Genomic DNA, 15,764 nt, shown 5'->3' with positions numbered 1-15,764 from the left:
ATTATACATTTCTCTTCAGAAATGCCTGCAACCTCTCAAATCTGTCCAGTTTTATTAAGAGTGTTCTGCTATCATGTTCTCTTCCAAGGTGTTTTTAAATGTGAAGTTATGAATTCCAAATGTTCATTTATTCGTTCTTATGTCCTTTAAGATACGTTTTTATGTTACTTTCCCTATAGACATCAATGAATGTGACTCTGATCCATGTGGTCAAAATTCCACCTGCTCCAACACAATTGGCAGCTACAACTGTTCTTGCTGGAGAGGATACACCCCAACAAACACATCTTTGCCCATTAACACTAGCAATCCATGCATAGGTGTGCAAGTTTTTATATTAAAATACTATGGTTGTCTAACTGCATCAAGGGAGATAATTTCCTCCAATGAAGGAGGAACGCGTCTTGTAATGTGACATATCCTACTCAACGACCAGCAATTTATTTTCTGCATCGTGCCACCACGACACCACAATGAAAAGTCTAGCATGTCAGAATTTTGGGGGAATCTCCTACAGCATTCTGTTGACCTTGACACTATGACGACATGTGACATGAACGATAGGTTACTCAATCTTGTAATGTGGCCAATCTCCCGACCAAGACGTGATAAGAATTTGGTTTTATGATCGCCTAGTCTGGCATGGTCAATCCTAAAAGGGCATTGTGGAAGACCGAAAGGTTGTGTAATCTGAACCAACCATAAGCAGTTCCCAATGCAAATGTTCCATATTTTCTTTTTTGTTGGGGGGGGGGGGGGGGGGCATTTTGTGTCATGTACATGTTGTCTATGTAATTGTGTCCCGTCCATTAAATGCAATCCATATACACAGTTCCTTCTAAAGTAATCTTAAAACAGTCCTCACCTCACATGCATGTAGATTATTTTCCAATAGTCACTTCTGTGTTTTAGAGTTTATAACTTTATAGTATTTTTCTCTTTCAGATTTTAACGAATGTGACACAGATCCATGTGGTCAAAATTCCACCTGCTCCAATACCATTGGAAGCTACAACTGTTCTTGCTGGAGAGGATACACTCCGACAAATACATCTCTGCCCATTAGTTCTAACAACCCTTGCATAGGTACGTAGGTTTTTCCTGAGACTTTTTTGTGATTTCTTTCCTTTTGAATGAAATTTCTAGCTATCATCATGGAATGAAAGCCAATCTATATTAAAGACAAATATTCTTGAAATGTCTCACATTAGAAGTATATGAATGCTGTTTTGTTCTCATTAGTTTCATTAGTCATTTTCTCATTAGTTCTAGCAATCCATGCATCGATACGTTTTTCCTGATAATGTTTTTGTGATTTCTTTCCTTTTGAAAAGTAGGTCATTTGAGCATGTACCATGTTTATAGTCTCTTTTGAAAGAGTTTTCATTTATAGGGAGATTATTCACTCAATGAATTCTGCATATTATTTTCTCCAAATAAATTAGAAATGATGTTCCCTTTCAGATTTTAACGAATGTGACACAGATCCATGTGGTCAAAATTCCACCTGCTCCAATACCATTGGCAGCTACAACTGTTCTTGCTGGATAGGATACACCCCGACAAACACATCTCTGCCCATAACTTCTACCAACCCATGCATAGGTACGTAGGTTTTTCCTGAGACTTTCTTTTGTGATTCTTTTTTTGTTTTGAATGAAAATTTCTCTTCAGAAATGCCTGCGATCTCTCAAATCTGTCCAGTTTTATTAAGAGTGTTCTGCACTCATGTTGTCTTCCAAGTCGTTTTAAATGTGAAGTTATGAATTCCAAATGTTCCTTTATTCATTCTCATGTCCTTTAAGATGAGTTTCTATGTTACTTTCCCTATAGACATCAATGAATGTGACTCTGATCCATGTGGTCAAAATTCCACCTGCTCCAACGCGATCGGCAGCTACAACTGTTCTTGCTGGAGAGGTTACACCCCGACAAACACATCTCTGACTATTAGTAACATCAATCCATGCATAGGTGTGCTCATTTTGTTCTTTATATGTTAGTGGAACACCTTCCACATTGAATTTACGCACAGATTCAAATGCTCTTCCATCTGTGTACAGATGCTCTTCCCCCCAAACTACATTTAAACCTGAATCCCACATTTTCCTTTATAGACATCAATGAATGTGACTCTGATCGATCCATGTGGTCAAAATTCCACCTGCTCCAATACCATTGGCAGCTACAACTGTTCTTGCTGGAGAGGATACACTCCGGCAAATACATCTCTGCCCATTAGTTCTAACAACCCTTGCATAGGTACGTAGGTTTTTCCTGAGACTTTTTTGTGATTTCTTTCCTTTTGAATGAAATTTCTAGCTATCATCATGGAATGAAAGCCAATCTATATTAAAGACAAATATTATTGAAATGTCTCACATAAGAAGTAGATGAATGCTGTTTTGTTCTCATTAGTTTCATTAGTCATTTTCTCATTAGTTCTAGCAATCCATGCATCGGTACGTTTTTCCTGAGAATGTTTTTGTGATTTCTTTCCTTTTGCAAAGTAGGTCATTTGAGCATGTACCATGTTTATAGTCTCTTTTGAAAGAGTTTTCATTCATAGGGAGATTATTCACTCAATGAATTCTGCATATTATTTTCTCCAAATAAATGAGAGATTATGTTCTCTTTCAGATTTTAACGAATGTGACTCTGATCCATGTGGTCAAAATTCCACATGCTCCAACACGGTTGGCAGCTACAACTGTTCTTGCTGGAGAGGATACACCCCAACAAACACATCTCTGCCCATTAGTTCTAACAACCCATGCATAGGTACGTAGGGGTTTCCTGAGACTTTCTTTTGTGATTTTCTTGGTTTTGAATGAAAATATTATACATTTCTCTTCAGAAATGCCTGCAACCTCTCAAATCTGTCCAGTTTTATTAAGAGTGTTCTGCTATCATGTTCTCTTCCAAGGTGTTTTTAAATGTGAAGTTATGAATTCCAAATGTTCATTTATTCGTTCTTATGTCCTTTAAGATACGTTTTTATGTTACTTTCCCTATAGACATCAATGAATGTGACTCTGATCCATGTGGTCAAAATTCCACCTGCTCCAACACAATTGGCAGCTACAACTGTTCTTGCTGGAGAGGATACACCCCAACAAACACATCTTTGCCCATTAACACTAGCAATCCATGCATAGGTGTGCAAGTTTTTATATTAAAATACTATGGTTGTCTAAATGCATCAAGGGAGATAATTTCCTCCAATGAAGGAGGAACGCGTCTTGTAATGTAACATATCCTACTCAACGACCAGCAATTTATTTTCTGCATCGTGCCACCACGACACCACAATGAAAAGTCTAGCATGTCAGAATTTTGGGGGAATCTCCTACAGCATTCTGTTGACCTTGACACTATGACGACATGTGACATGAACGATAGGTTACTCAATCTTGTAATGTGGCCAATCTCCCGACCAAGACGTGATAAGAATTTGGTTTTATGATCGCCTAGTCTGGCATGGTCAATCCTAAAAGGGCATTGTGGAAGACCGAAAGGTTGTGTAATCTGAACCAACCATAAGCAGTTCCCAATGCAAATGTTCCATATTTTCTTTTTTGTTGGGGGGGGGGGGGGGGGCATTTTGTGTCATGTACATGTTGTCTATGTAATTGTGTCCCGTCCATTAAATGCAATCCATATACACAGTTCCTTCTAAAGTAATCTTAAAACAGTCCTCACCTCACATGCATGTAGATTATTTTCCAATAGTCACTTCTGTGTTTTAGAGTTTATAACTTTATAGTATTTTTCTCTTTCAGATTTTAACGAATGTGACACAGATCCATGTGGTCAAAATTCCACCTGCTCCAATACCATTGGAAGCTACAACTGTTCTTGCTGGAGAGGATACACTCCGACAAATACATCTCTGCCCATTAGTTCTAACAACCCTTGCATAGGTACGTAGGTTTTTCCTGAGACTTTTTTGTGATTTCTTTCCTTTTGAATGAAATTTCTAGCTATCATCATGGAATGAAAGCCAATCTATATTAAAGACAAATTTTCTTGAAATGTCTCACATTAGAAGTATATGAATGCTGTTTTGTTCTCATTAGTTTCATTAGTCATTTTCTCATTAGTTCTAGCAATCCATGCATCGATATGTTTTTCCTGAGAATGTTTTTGTGATTTCTTTCCTTTTGAAAAGTAGGTCATTTGAGCATGTACCATGTTTATAGTCTCTTTTGAAAGAGTTTTCATTTATAGGGAGATTATTCACTCAATAAATTCTGCATATTATTTTCTCCAAATAAATTAGAAATGATGTTCCCTTTCAGATTTTAACGAATGTAACACAGATCCATGTGGTCAAAATTCCACCTGCTCCAATACCATTGGCAGCTACAACTGTTCTTGCTGGATAGGATACACCCCGACAAACACATCTCTGCCCATAACTTCTACCAACCCATGCATAGGTACGTAGGTTTTTCCTGAGACTTTCTTTTGTGATTCTTTTTTTGTTTTGAATGAAAATTTCTCTTCAGAAATGCCTGCGATCTCTCAAATCTGTCCAGTTTTATTAAGAGTGTTCTGCACTCATGTTGTCTTCCAAGTCGTTTTAAATGTGAAGTTATGAATTCCAAATGTTCCTTTATTCATTCTCATGTCCTTTAAGATGAGTTTCTATGTTACTTTCCCTATAGACATCAATGAATGTGACTCTGATCCATGTGGTCAAAATTCCACCTGCTCCAACGCGATCGGCAGCTACAACTGTTCTTGCTGGAGAGGTTACACCCCGACAAACACATCTCTGACTATTAGTAACATCAATCCATGCATAGGTGTGCTCATTTTGTTCTTTATATGTTAGTGGAACACCTTCCACATTGAATTTACGCACAGATTCAAATGCTCTTCCATCTGTGTACAGATGCTCTTCCCCCCAAACTACATTTAAACCTGAATCCCACATTTTCCTTTATAGATATCAATGAATGTGACACAGATCGATCCATGTGGTCAAAATTCCACCTGCTCCAATACCATTGGCAGCTACAACTGTTCTTGCTGGAGAGGATACACTCCGGCAAATACATCTCTGCCCATTAGTTCTAACAACCCTTGCATAGGTACGTAGGTTTTTCCTGAGACTTTTTTGTGATTTCTTTCCTTTTGAATGAAATTTCTAGCTATCATCATGGAATGAAAGCCAATCTATATTAAAGACAAATATTCTTGAAATGTCTCACATTAGAAGTATATGAATGCTGTTTTGTTCTCATTAGTTTCATTAGTCATTTTCTCATTAGTTCTAGCAATCCATGCATCGATACGTTTTTCCTGATAATGTTTTTGTGATTTCTTTCCTTTTGAAAAGTAGGTCATTTGAGCATGTACCATGTTTATAGTCTCTTTTGAAAGAGTTTTCATTTATAGGGAGATTATTCACTCAATGAATTCTGCATATTATTTTCTCCAAATAAATTAGAAATGATGTTCCCTTTCAGATTTTAACGAATGTGACACAGATCCATGTGGTCAAAATTCCACCTGCTCCAATACCATTGGCAGCTACAACTGTTCTTGCTGGATAGGATACACCCCGACAAACACATCTCTGCCCATAACTTCTACCAACCCATGCATAGGTACGTAGGTTTTTCCTGAGACTTTCTTTTGTGATTCTTTTTTTGTTTTGAATGAAAATTTCTCTTCAGAAATGCCTGCGATCTCTCAAATCTGTCCAGTTTTATTAAGAGTGTTCTGCACTCATGTTGTCTTCCAAGTCGTTTTAAATGTGAAGTTATGAATTCCAAATGTTCCTTTATTCATTCTCATGTCCTTTAAGATGAGTTTCTATGTTACTTTCCCTATAGACATCAATGAATGTGACTCTGATCCATGTGGTCAAAATTCCACCTGCTCCAACGCGATCGGCAGCTACAACTGTTCTTGCTGGAGAGGTTACACCCCGACAAACACATCTCTGACTATTAGTAACATCAATCCATGCATAGGTGTGCTCATTTTGTTCTTTATATGTTAGTGGAACACCTTCCACATTGAATTTACGCACAGATTCAAATGCTCTTCCATCTGTGTACAGATGCTCTTCCCCCCAAACTACATTTAAACCTGAATCCCACATTTTCCTTTATAGATATCAATGAATGTGACACAGATCCATGTGGTCAAAATTCCACCTGCTCCAATACCATTGGAAGCTACAACTGTTCTTGCTGGAGAGGATACACTCCGACAAATACATCTCTGCCCATTAGTTCTAACAACCCTTGCATAGGTACGTAGGTTTTTCCTGAGACTTTTTTGTGATTTCTTTCCTTTTGAATGAAATTTCTAGCTATCATCATGGAATGAAAGCCAATCTATATTAAAGACAAATATTCTTGAAATGTCTCACATTAGAAGTATATGAATGCTGTTTTGTTCTCATTAGTTTCATTAGTCATTTTCTCATTAGTTCTAGCAATCCATGCATCGATACGTTTTTCCTGATAATGTTTTTGTGATTTCTTTCCTTTTGAAAAGTAGGTCATTTGAGCATGTACCATGTTTATAGTCTCTTTTGAAAGAGTTTTCATTTATAGGGAGATTATTCACTCAATGAATTCTGCATATTATTTTCTCCAAATAAATTAGAAATGATGTTCCCTTTCAGATTTTAACGAATGTGACACAGATCCATGTGGTCAAAATTCCACCTGCTCCAATACCATTGGCAGCTACAACTGTTCTTGCTGGATAGGATACACCCCGACAAACACATCTCTGCCCATAACTTCTACCAACCCATGCATAGGTACGTAGGTTTTTCCTGAGACTTTCTTTTGTGATTCTTTTTTTGTTTTGAATGAAAATTTCTCTTCAGAAATGCCTGCGATCTCTCAAATCTGTCCAGTTTTATTAAGAGTGTTCTGCACTCATGTTGTCTTCCAAGTCGTTTTAAATGTGAAGTTATGAATTCCAAATGTTCCTTTATTCATTCTCATGTCCTTTAAGATGAGTTTCTATGTTACTTTCCCTATAGACATCAATGAATGTGACTCTGATCCATGTGGTCAAAATTCCACCTGCTCCAACGCGATCGGCAGCTACAACTGTTCTTGCTGGAGAGGTTACACCCCGACAAACACATCTCTGACTATTAGTAACATCAATCCATGCATAGGTGTGCTCATTTTGTTCTTTATATGTTAGTGGAACACCTTCCACATTGAATTTACGCACAGATTCAAATGCTCTTCCATCTGTGTACAGATGCTCTTCCCCCCAAACTACATTTAAACCTGAATCCCACATTTTCCTTTATAGATATCAATGAATGTGACACAGATCCATGTGGTCAAAATTCCACCTGCTCCAATACCATTGGCAGCTACAACTGTTCTTGCTGGAGAGGATACACTCTGGCAAATACATCTCTGCCCATTAGTTCTAACAACCCTTGCATAGGTACGTAGGTTTTTCCTGAGACTTTTTTGTGATTTCTTTCCTTTTGAATGAAATTTCTAGCTATCATCATGGAATGAAAGCCAATCTATATTAAAGACAAATATTATTGAAATGTCTCACATAAGAAGTAGATGAATGCTGTTTTGTTCTCATTAGTTTCATTAGTCATTTTCTCATTAGTTCTAGCAATCCATGCATCGGTACGTTTTTCCTGAGAATGTTTTTGTGATTTCTTTCCTTTTGCAAAGTAGGTCATTTGAGCATGTACCATGTTTATAGTCTCTTTTGAAAGAGTTTTCATTCATAGGGAGATTATTCACTCAATGAATTCTGCATATTATTTTCTCCAAATAAATGAGAGATTATGTTCTCTTTCAGATTTTAACGAATGTGACTCTGATCCATGTGGTCAAAATTCCACATGCTCCAACACGGTTGGCAGCTACAACTGTTCTTGCTGGAGAGGATACACCCCAACAAACACATCTCTGCCCATTAGTTCTAACAACCCATGTATAGGTACGTAGGGGTTTCCTGAGACTTTCTTTTGTGATTTTCTTGGTTTTGAATGAAAATATTATACATTTCTCTTCAGAAATGCCTGCAACCTCTCAAATCTGTCCAGTTTTATTAAGAGTGTTCTGCTATCATGTTCTCTTCCAAGGTGTTTTTAAATGTGAAGTTATGAATTCCAAATGTTCATTTATTCGTTCTTATGTCCTTTAAGATACGTTTTTATGTTACTTTCCCTATAGACATCAATGAATGTGACTCTGATCCATGTGGTCAAAATTCCACCTGCTCCAACACAATTGGCAGCTACAACTGTTCTTGCTGGAGAGGATACACCCCAACAAACACATCTTTGCCCATTAACACTAGCAATCCATGCATAGGTGTGCAAGTTTTTATATTAAAATACTATGGTTGTCTAAATGCATCAAGGGAGATAATTTCCTCCAATGAAGGAGGAACGCGTCTTGTAATGTAACATATCCTACTCAACGACCAGCAATTTATTTTCTGCATCGTGCCACCACGACACCACAATGAAAAGTCTAGCATGTCAGAATTTTGGGGGAATCTCCTACAGCATTCTGTTGACCTTGACACTATGACGACATGTGACATGAACGATAGGTTACTCAATCTTGTAATGTGGCCAATCTCCCGACCAAGACGTGATAAGAATTTGGTTTTATGATCGCCTAGTCTGGCATGGTCAATCCTAAAAGGGCATTGTGGAAGACCGAAAGGTTGTGTAATCTGAACCAACCATAAGCAGTTCCCAATGCAAATGTTCCATATTTTCTTTTTTGTTGGGGGGGGGGGGGGGGGGGCATTTTGTGTCATGTACATGTTGTCTATGTAATTGTGTCCCGTCCATTAAATGCAATCCATATACACAGTTCCTTCTAAAGTAATCTTAAAACAGTCCTCACCTCACATGCATGTAGATTATTTTCCAATAGTCACTTCTGTGTTTTAGAGTTTATAACTTTATAGTATTTTTCTCTTTCAGATTTTAACGAATGTGACACAGATCCATGTGGTCAAAATTCCACCTGCTCCAATACCATTGGAAGCTACAACTGTTCTTGCTGGAGAGGATACACTCCGACAAATACATCTCTGCCCATTAGTTCTAACAACCCTTGCATAGGTACGTAGGTTTTTCCTGAGACTTTTTTGTGATTTCTTTCCTTTTGAATGAAATTTCTAGCTATCATCATGGAATGAAAGCCAATCTATATTAAAGACAAATATTCTTGAAATGTCTCACATTAGAAGTATATGAATGCTGTTTTGTTCTCATTAGTTTCATTAGTCATTTTCTCATTAGTTCTAGCAATCCATGCATCGATACGTTTTTCCTGATAATGTTTTTGTGATTTCTTTCCTTTTGAAAAGTAGGTCATTTGAGCATGTACCATGTTTATAGTCTCTTTTGAAAGAGTTTTCATTTATAGGGAGATTATTCACTCAATGAATTCTGCATATTATTTTCTCCAAATAAATTAGAAATGATGTTCCCTTTCAGATTTTAACGAATGTGACACAGATCCATGTGGTCAAAATTCCACCTGCTCCAATACCATTGGCAGCTACAACTGTTCTTGCTGGATAGGATACACCCCGACAAACACATCTCTGCCCATAACTTCTACCAACCCATGCATAGGTACGTAGGTTTTTCCTGAGACTTTCTTTTGTGATTCTTTTTTTGTTTTGAATGAAAATTTCTCTTCAGAAATGCCTGCGATCTCTCAAATCTGTCCAGTTTTATTAAGAGTGTTCTGCACTCATGTTGTCTTCCAAGTCGTTTTAAATGTGAAGTTATGAATTCCAAATGTTCCTTTATTCATTCTCATGTCCTTTAAGATGAGTTTCTATGTTACTTTCCCTATAGACATCAATGAATGTGACTCTGATCCATGTGGTCAAAATTCCACCTGCTCCAACGCGATCGGCAGCTACAACTGTTCTTGCTGGAGAGGTTACACCCCGACAAACACATCTCTGACTATTAGTAACATCAATCCATGCATAGGTGTGCTCATTTTGTTCTTTATATGTTAGTGGAACACCTTCCACATTGAATTTACGCACAGATTCAAATGCTCTTCCATCTGTGTACAGATGCTCTTCCCCCCAAACTACATTTAAACCTGAATCCCACATTTTCCTTTATAGATATCAATGAATGTGACACAGATCCATGTGGTCAAAATTCCACCTGCTCCAATACCATTGGCAGCTACAACTGTTCTTGCTGGAGAGGATACACTCTGGCAAATACATCTCTGCCCATTAGTTCTAACAACCCTTGCATAGGTACGTAGGTTTTTCCTGAGACTTTTTTGTGATTTCTTTCCTTTTGAATGAAATTTCTAGCTATCATCATGGAATGAAAGCCAATCTATATTAAAGACAAATATTATTGAAATGTCTCACATAAGAAGTAGATGAATGCTGTTTTGTTCTCATTAGTTTCATTAGTCATTTTCTCATTAGTTCTAGCAATCCATGCATCGGTACGTTTTTCCTGAGAATGTTTTTGTGATTTCTTTCCTTTTGCAAAGTAGGTCATTTGAGCATGTACCATGTTTATAGTCTCTTTTGAAAGAGTTTTCATTCATAGGGAGATTATTCACTCAATGAATTCTGCATATTATTTTCTCCAAATAAATGAGAGATTATGTTCTCTTTCAGATTTTAACGAATGTGACTCTGATCCATGTGGTCAAAATTCCACATGCTCCAACACGGTTGGCAGCTACAACTGTTCTTGCTGGAGAGGATACACCCCAACAAACACATCTCTGCCCATTAGTTCTAACAACCCATGCATAGGTACGTAGGGGTTTCCTGAGACTTTCTTTTGTGATTTTCTTGGTTTTGAATGAAAATATTATACATTTCTCTTCAGAAATGCCTGCAACCTCTCAAATCTGTCCAGTTTTATTAAGAGTGTTCTGCTATCATGTTCTCTTCCAAGGTGTTTTTAAATGTGAAGTTATGAATTCCAAATGTTCATTTATTCGTTCTTATGTCCTTTAAGATACGTTTTTATGTTACTTTCCCTATAGACATCAATGAATGTGACTCTGATCCATGTGGTCAAAATTCCACCTGCTCCAACACAATTGGCAGCTACAACTGTTCTTGCTGGAGAGGATACACCCCAACAAACACATCTTTGCCCATTAACACTAGCAATCCATGCATAGGTGTGCAAGTTTTTATATTAAAATACTATGGTTGTCTAACTGCATCAAGGGAGATAATTTCCTCCAATGAAGGAGGAACGCGTCTTGTAATGTAACATATCCTACTCAACGACCAGCAATTTATTTTCCGCATCGTGCCACCACGACACCACAATGAAAAGTCTAGCATGTCAGAATTTTGGGGGAATCTCCTACAGCATTCTGTTGACCTTGACACTATGACGACATGTGACATGAACGATAGGTTACTCAATCTTGTAATGTGGCCAATCTCCCGACCAAGACGTGATAAGAATTTGGTTTTATGATCGCCTAGTCTGGCATGGTCAATCCTAAAAGGGCATTGTGGAAGACCGAAAGGTTGTGTAATCTGAACCAACCATAAGCAGTTCCCAATGCAAATGTTCCATATTTTCTTTTTTGTTGGGGGGGGGGGGGGGGGCATTTTGTGTCATGTACATGTTGTCTATGTAATTGTGTCCCGTCCATTAAATGCAATCCATATACACAGTTCCTTCTAAAGTAATCTTAAAACAGTCCTCACCTCACATGCATGTAGATTATTTTCCAATAGTCACTTCTGTGTTTTAGAGTTTATAACTTTATAGTATTTTTCTCTTTCAGATTTTAACGAATGTGACACAGATCCATGTGGTCAAAATTCCACCTGCTCCAATACCATTGGAAGCTACAACTGTTCTTGCTGGAGAGGATACACTCCGACAAATACATCTCTGCCCATTAGTTCTAACAACCCTTGCATAGGTACGTAGGTTTTTCCTGAGACTTTTTTGTGATTTCTTTCCTTTTGAATGACATTTCTAGCTATCATCATGGAATGAAAGCCAATCTATATTAAAGACAAATATTCTTGAAATGTCTCACATTAGAAGTATATGAATGCTGTTTTGTTCTCATTAGTTTCATTAGTCATTTTCTCATTAGTTCTAGCAATCCATGCATCGATACGTTTTTCCTGATAATGTTTTTGTGATTTCTTTCCTTTTGAAAAGTAGGTCATTTGAGCATGTACCATGTTTATAGTCTCTTTTGAAAGAGTTTTCATTTATAGGGAGATTATTCACTCAATGAATTCTGCATATTATTTTCTCCAAATAAATTAGAAATGATGTTCCCTTTCAGATTTTAACGAATGTGACACAGATCCATGTGGTCAAAATTCCACCTGCTCCAATACCATTGGCAGCTACAACTGTTCTTGCTGGATAGGATACACCCCGACAAACACATCTCTGCCCATAACTTCTACCAACCCATGCATAGGTACGTAGGTTTTTCCTGAGACTTTCTTTTGTGATTCTTTTTTTGTTTTGAATGAAAATTTCTCTTCAGAAATGCCTGCGATCTCTCAAATCTGTCCAGTTTTATTAAGAGTGTTCTGCACTCATGTTGTCTTCCAAGTCGTTTTAAATGTGACGTTATGAATTCCAAATGTTCCTTTATTCATTCTCATGTCCTTTAAGATGAGTTTCTATGTTACTTTCCCTATAGACATCAATGAATGTGACTCTGATCCATGTGGTCAAAATTCCACCTGCTCCAACGCGATCGGCAGCTACAACTGTTCTTGCTGGAGAGGTTACACCCCGACAAACCCATCTCTGACTATTAGTAACATCAATCCATGCATAGGTGTGCTCATTTTGTTCTTTATATGTTAGTGGAACACCTTCCACATTGAATTTACGCACAGATTCAAATGCTCTTCCATCTGTGTACAGATGCTCTTCCCCCCAAACTACATTTAAACCTGAATCCCACATTTTCCTTTATAGATATCAATGAATGTGACACAGATCCATGTGGTCAAAATTCCACCTGCTCCAATACCATTGGAAGCTACAACTGTTCTTGCTGGAGAGGATACACTCCGACAAATACATCTCTGCCCATTAGTTCTAACAACCCTTGCATAGGTACGTAGGTTTTTCCTGAGACTTTTTTGTGATTTCTTTCCTTTTGAATGAAATTTCTAGCTATCATCATGGAATGAAAGCCAATCTATATTAAAGACAAATATTCTTGAAATGTCTCACATTAGAAGTATATGAATGCTGTTTTGTTCTCATTAGTTTCATTAGTCATTTTCTCATTAGTTCTAGCAATCCATGCATCGATACGTTTTTCCTGATAATGTTTTTGTGATTTCTTTCCTTTTGAAAAGTAGGTCATTTGAGCATGTACCATGTTTATAGTCTCTTTTGAAAGAGTTTTCATTTATAGGGAGATTATTCACTCAATGAATTCTGCATATTATTTTCTCCAAATAAATTAGAAATGATGTTCCCTTTCAGATTTTAACGAATGTGACACAGATCCATGTGGTCAAAATTCCACCTGCTCCAATACCATTGGCAGCTACAACTGTTCTTGCTGGATAGGATACACCCCGACAAACACATCTCTGCCCATAACTTCTACCAACCCATGCATAGGTACGTAGGTTTTTCCTGAGACTTTCTTTTGTGATTCTTTTTTTGTTTTGAATGAAAATTTCTCTTCAGAAATGCCTGCGATCTCTCAAATCTGTCCAGTTTTATTAAGAGTGTTCTGCACTCATGTTGTCTTCCAAGTCGTTTTAAATGTGAAGTTATGAATTCCAAATGTTCCTTTATTCATTCTCATGTCCTTTAAGATGAGTTTCTATGTTACTTTCCCTATAGACATCAATGAATGTGACTCTGATCCATGTGGTCAAAATTCCACCTGCTCCAACGCGATCGGCAGCTACAACTGTTCTTGCTGGAGAGGTTACACCCCGACAAACACATCTCTGACTATTAGTAACATCAATCCATGCATAGGTGTGCTCATTTTGTTCTTTATATGTTAGTGGAACACCTTCCACATTGAATTTACGCACAGATTCAAATGCTCTTCCATCTGTGTACAGATGCTCTTCCCCCCAAACTACATTTAAACCTGAATCCCACATTTTCCTTTATAGATATCAATGAATGTGACACAGATCCATGTGGTCAAAATTCCACCTGCTCCAATACCATTGGAAGCTACAACTGTTCTTGCTGGAGAGGATACACTCCGACAAATACATCTCTGCCCATTAGTTCTAACAACCCTTGCATAGGTACGTAGGTTTTTCCTGAGACTTTTTTGTGATTTCTTTCCTTTTGAATGAAATTTCTAGCTATCATCATGGAATGAAAGCCAATCTATATTAAAGACAAATATTCTTGAAATGTCTCACATTAGAAGTATATGAATGCTGTTTTGTTCTCATTAGTTTCATTAGTCATTTTCTCATTAGTTCTAGCAATCCATGCATCGATACGTTTTTCCTGATAATGTTTTTGTGATTTCTTTCCTTTTGAAAAGTAGGTCATTTGAGCATGTACCATGTTTATAGTCTCTTTTGAAAGAGTTTTCATTTATAGGGAGATTATTCACTCAATGAATTCTGCATATTATTTTCTCCAAATAAATTAGAAATGATGTTCCCTTTCAGATTTTAACGAATGTGACACAGATCCATGTGGTCAAAATTCCACCTGCTCCAATACCATTGGCAGCTACAACTGTTCTTGCTGGATAGGATACACCCAGACAAACACATCTCTGCCCATAACTTCTACCAACCCATGCATAGGTACGTAGGTTTTTCCTGAGACTTTCTTTTGTGATTCTTTTTTTGTTTTGAATGAAAATTTCTCTTCAGAAATGCCTGCGATCTCTCAAATCTGTCCAGTTTTATTAAGAGTGTTCTGCACTCATGTTGTCTTCCAAGTCGTTTTAAATGTGAAGTTATGAATTCCAAATGTTCCTTTATTCATTCTCATGTCCTTTAAGATGAGTTTCTATGTTACTTTCCCTATAGACATCAATGAATGTGACTCTGATCCATGTGGTCAAAATTCCACCTGCTCCAACGCGATCGGCAGCTACAACTGTTCTTGCTGGAGAGGTTACACCCCGACAAACACATCTCTGACTATTAGTAACATCAATCCATGCATAGGTGTGCTCATTTTGTTCTTTATATGTTAGTGGAACACCTTCCACATTGAATTTACGCACAGATTCAAATGCTCTTCCATCTGTGTACAGATGCTCTTCCCCCCAAACTACATTTAAACCTGAATCCCACATTTTCCTTTATAGATATCAATGAATGTGACACAGATCCATGTGGTCAAAATTCCACCTGCTCCAATACCATTGGCAGCTACAACTGTTCTTGCTGGAGAGGATACACTCTGGCAAATACATCTCTGCCCATTAGTTCTAACAACCCTTGCATAGGTACGTAGGTTTTTCCTGAGACTTTTTTGTGATTTCTTTCCTTTTGAATGAAATTTCTAGCTATCATCATGGAATGAAAGCCAATCTATATTAAAGACAAATATTATTGAAATGTCTCACATAAGAAGTAGATGAATGCTGTTTTGTTCTCATTAGTTTCATTAGTCATTTTCTCATTAGTTCTAGCAATCCATGCATCGGTACGTTTTTCCTGAGAATGTTTTTGTGATTTCTTTCCTTTTGCAAAGTAGGTCATTTGAGCATGTACCATGTTTATAGTCTCTTTTGAAAGAGTTTTCATTCATAGGG

The 15,764-nt window shown here is 37.3% G+C and overlaps 1 protein-coding gene and 1 long non-coding RNA gene across 2 annotated transcripts; both read left to right on the top strand.

Moving 5' to 3' along the window:
* Positions 1-3,376: 3,376 nt before the first annotated feature.
* On the top strand, positions 3,377-7,188 carry LOC143109209 (uncharacterized). The gene is made up of 8 exons (XM_076271865.1): positions 3,377-3,386; positions 3,783-3,923; positions 4,302-4,442; positions 4,671-4,757; positions 5,565-5,618; positions 5,847-5,933; positions 6,737-6,790; positions 7,019-7,188. Exons 1-8 carry the CDS (start codon positions 3,377-3,379, stop codon positions 7,186-7,188), a joined length of 744 nt encoding a protein of 247 aa, XP_076127980.1.
* Positions 7,189-12,321: 5,133 nt separating this feature from the next.
* Positions 12,322-13,108, top strand: LOC143109827 (uncharacterized). The gene is made up of 3 exons (XR_012983983.1): positions 12,322-12,458; positions 12,687-12,827; positions 12,971-13,108. It is a non-coding gene; the product is annotated as an uncharacterized LOC143109827 (long non-coding RNA).
* Positions 13,109-15,764: the final 2,656 nt, after the last annotated feature.

The sequence above is a fragment of the Alosa pseudoharengus genome, unplaced genomic scaffold (assembly GCF_046254945.1).
Source record: "Alosa pseudoharengus isolate Yale_2024_CS ecotype anadromous, Long Island Sound unplaced genomic scaffold, YU_APseudo_1.1 YU_APseudo_1.1_scf_7, whole genome shotgun sequence".
Taxonomy (NCBI): Eukaryota; Metazoa; Chordata; class Actinopteri; order Clupeiformes; family Clupeidae; genus Alosa; species Alosa pseudoharengus.
Note: the sequence above shows the minus strand (reverse complement) of the source record. Positions and strands in the feature narration are given on the sequence as shown.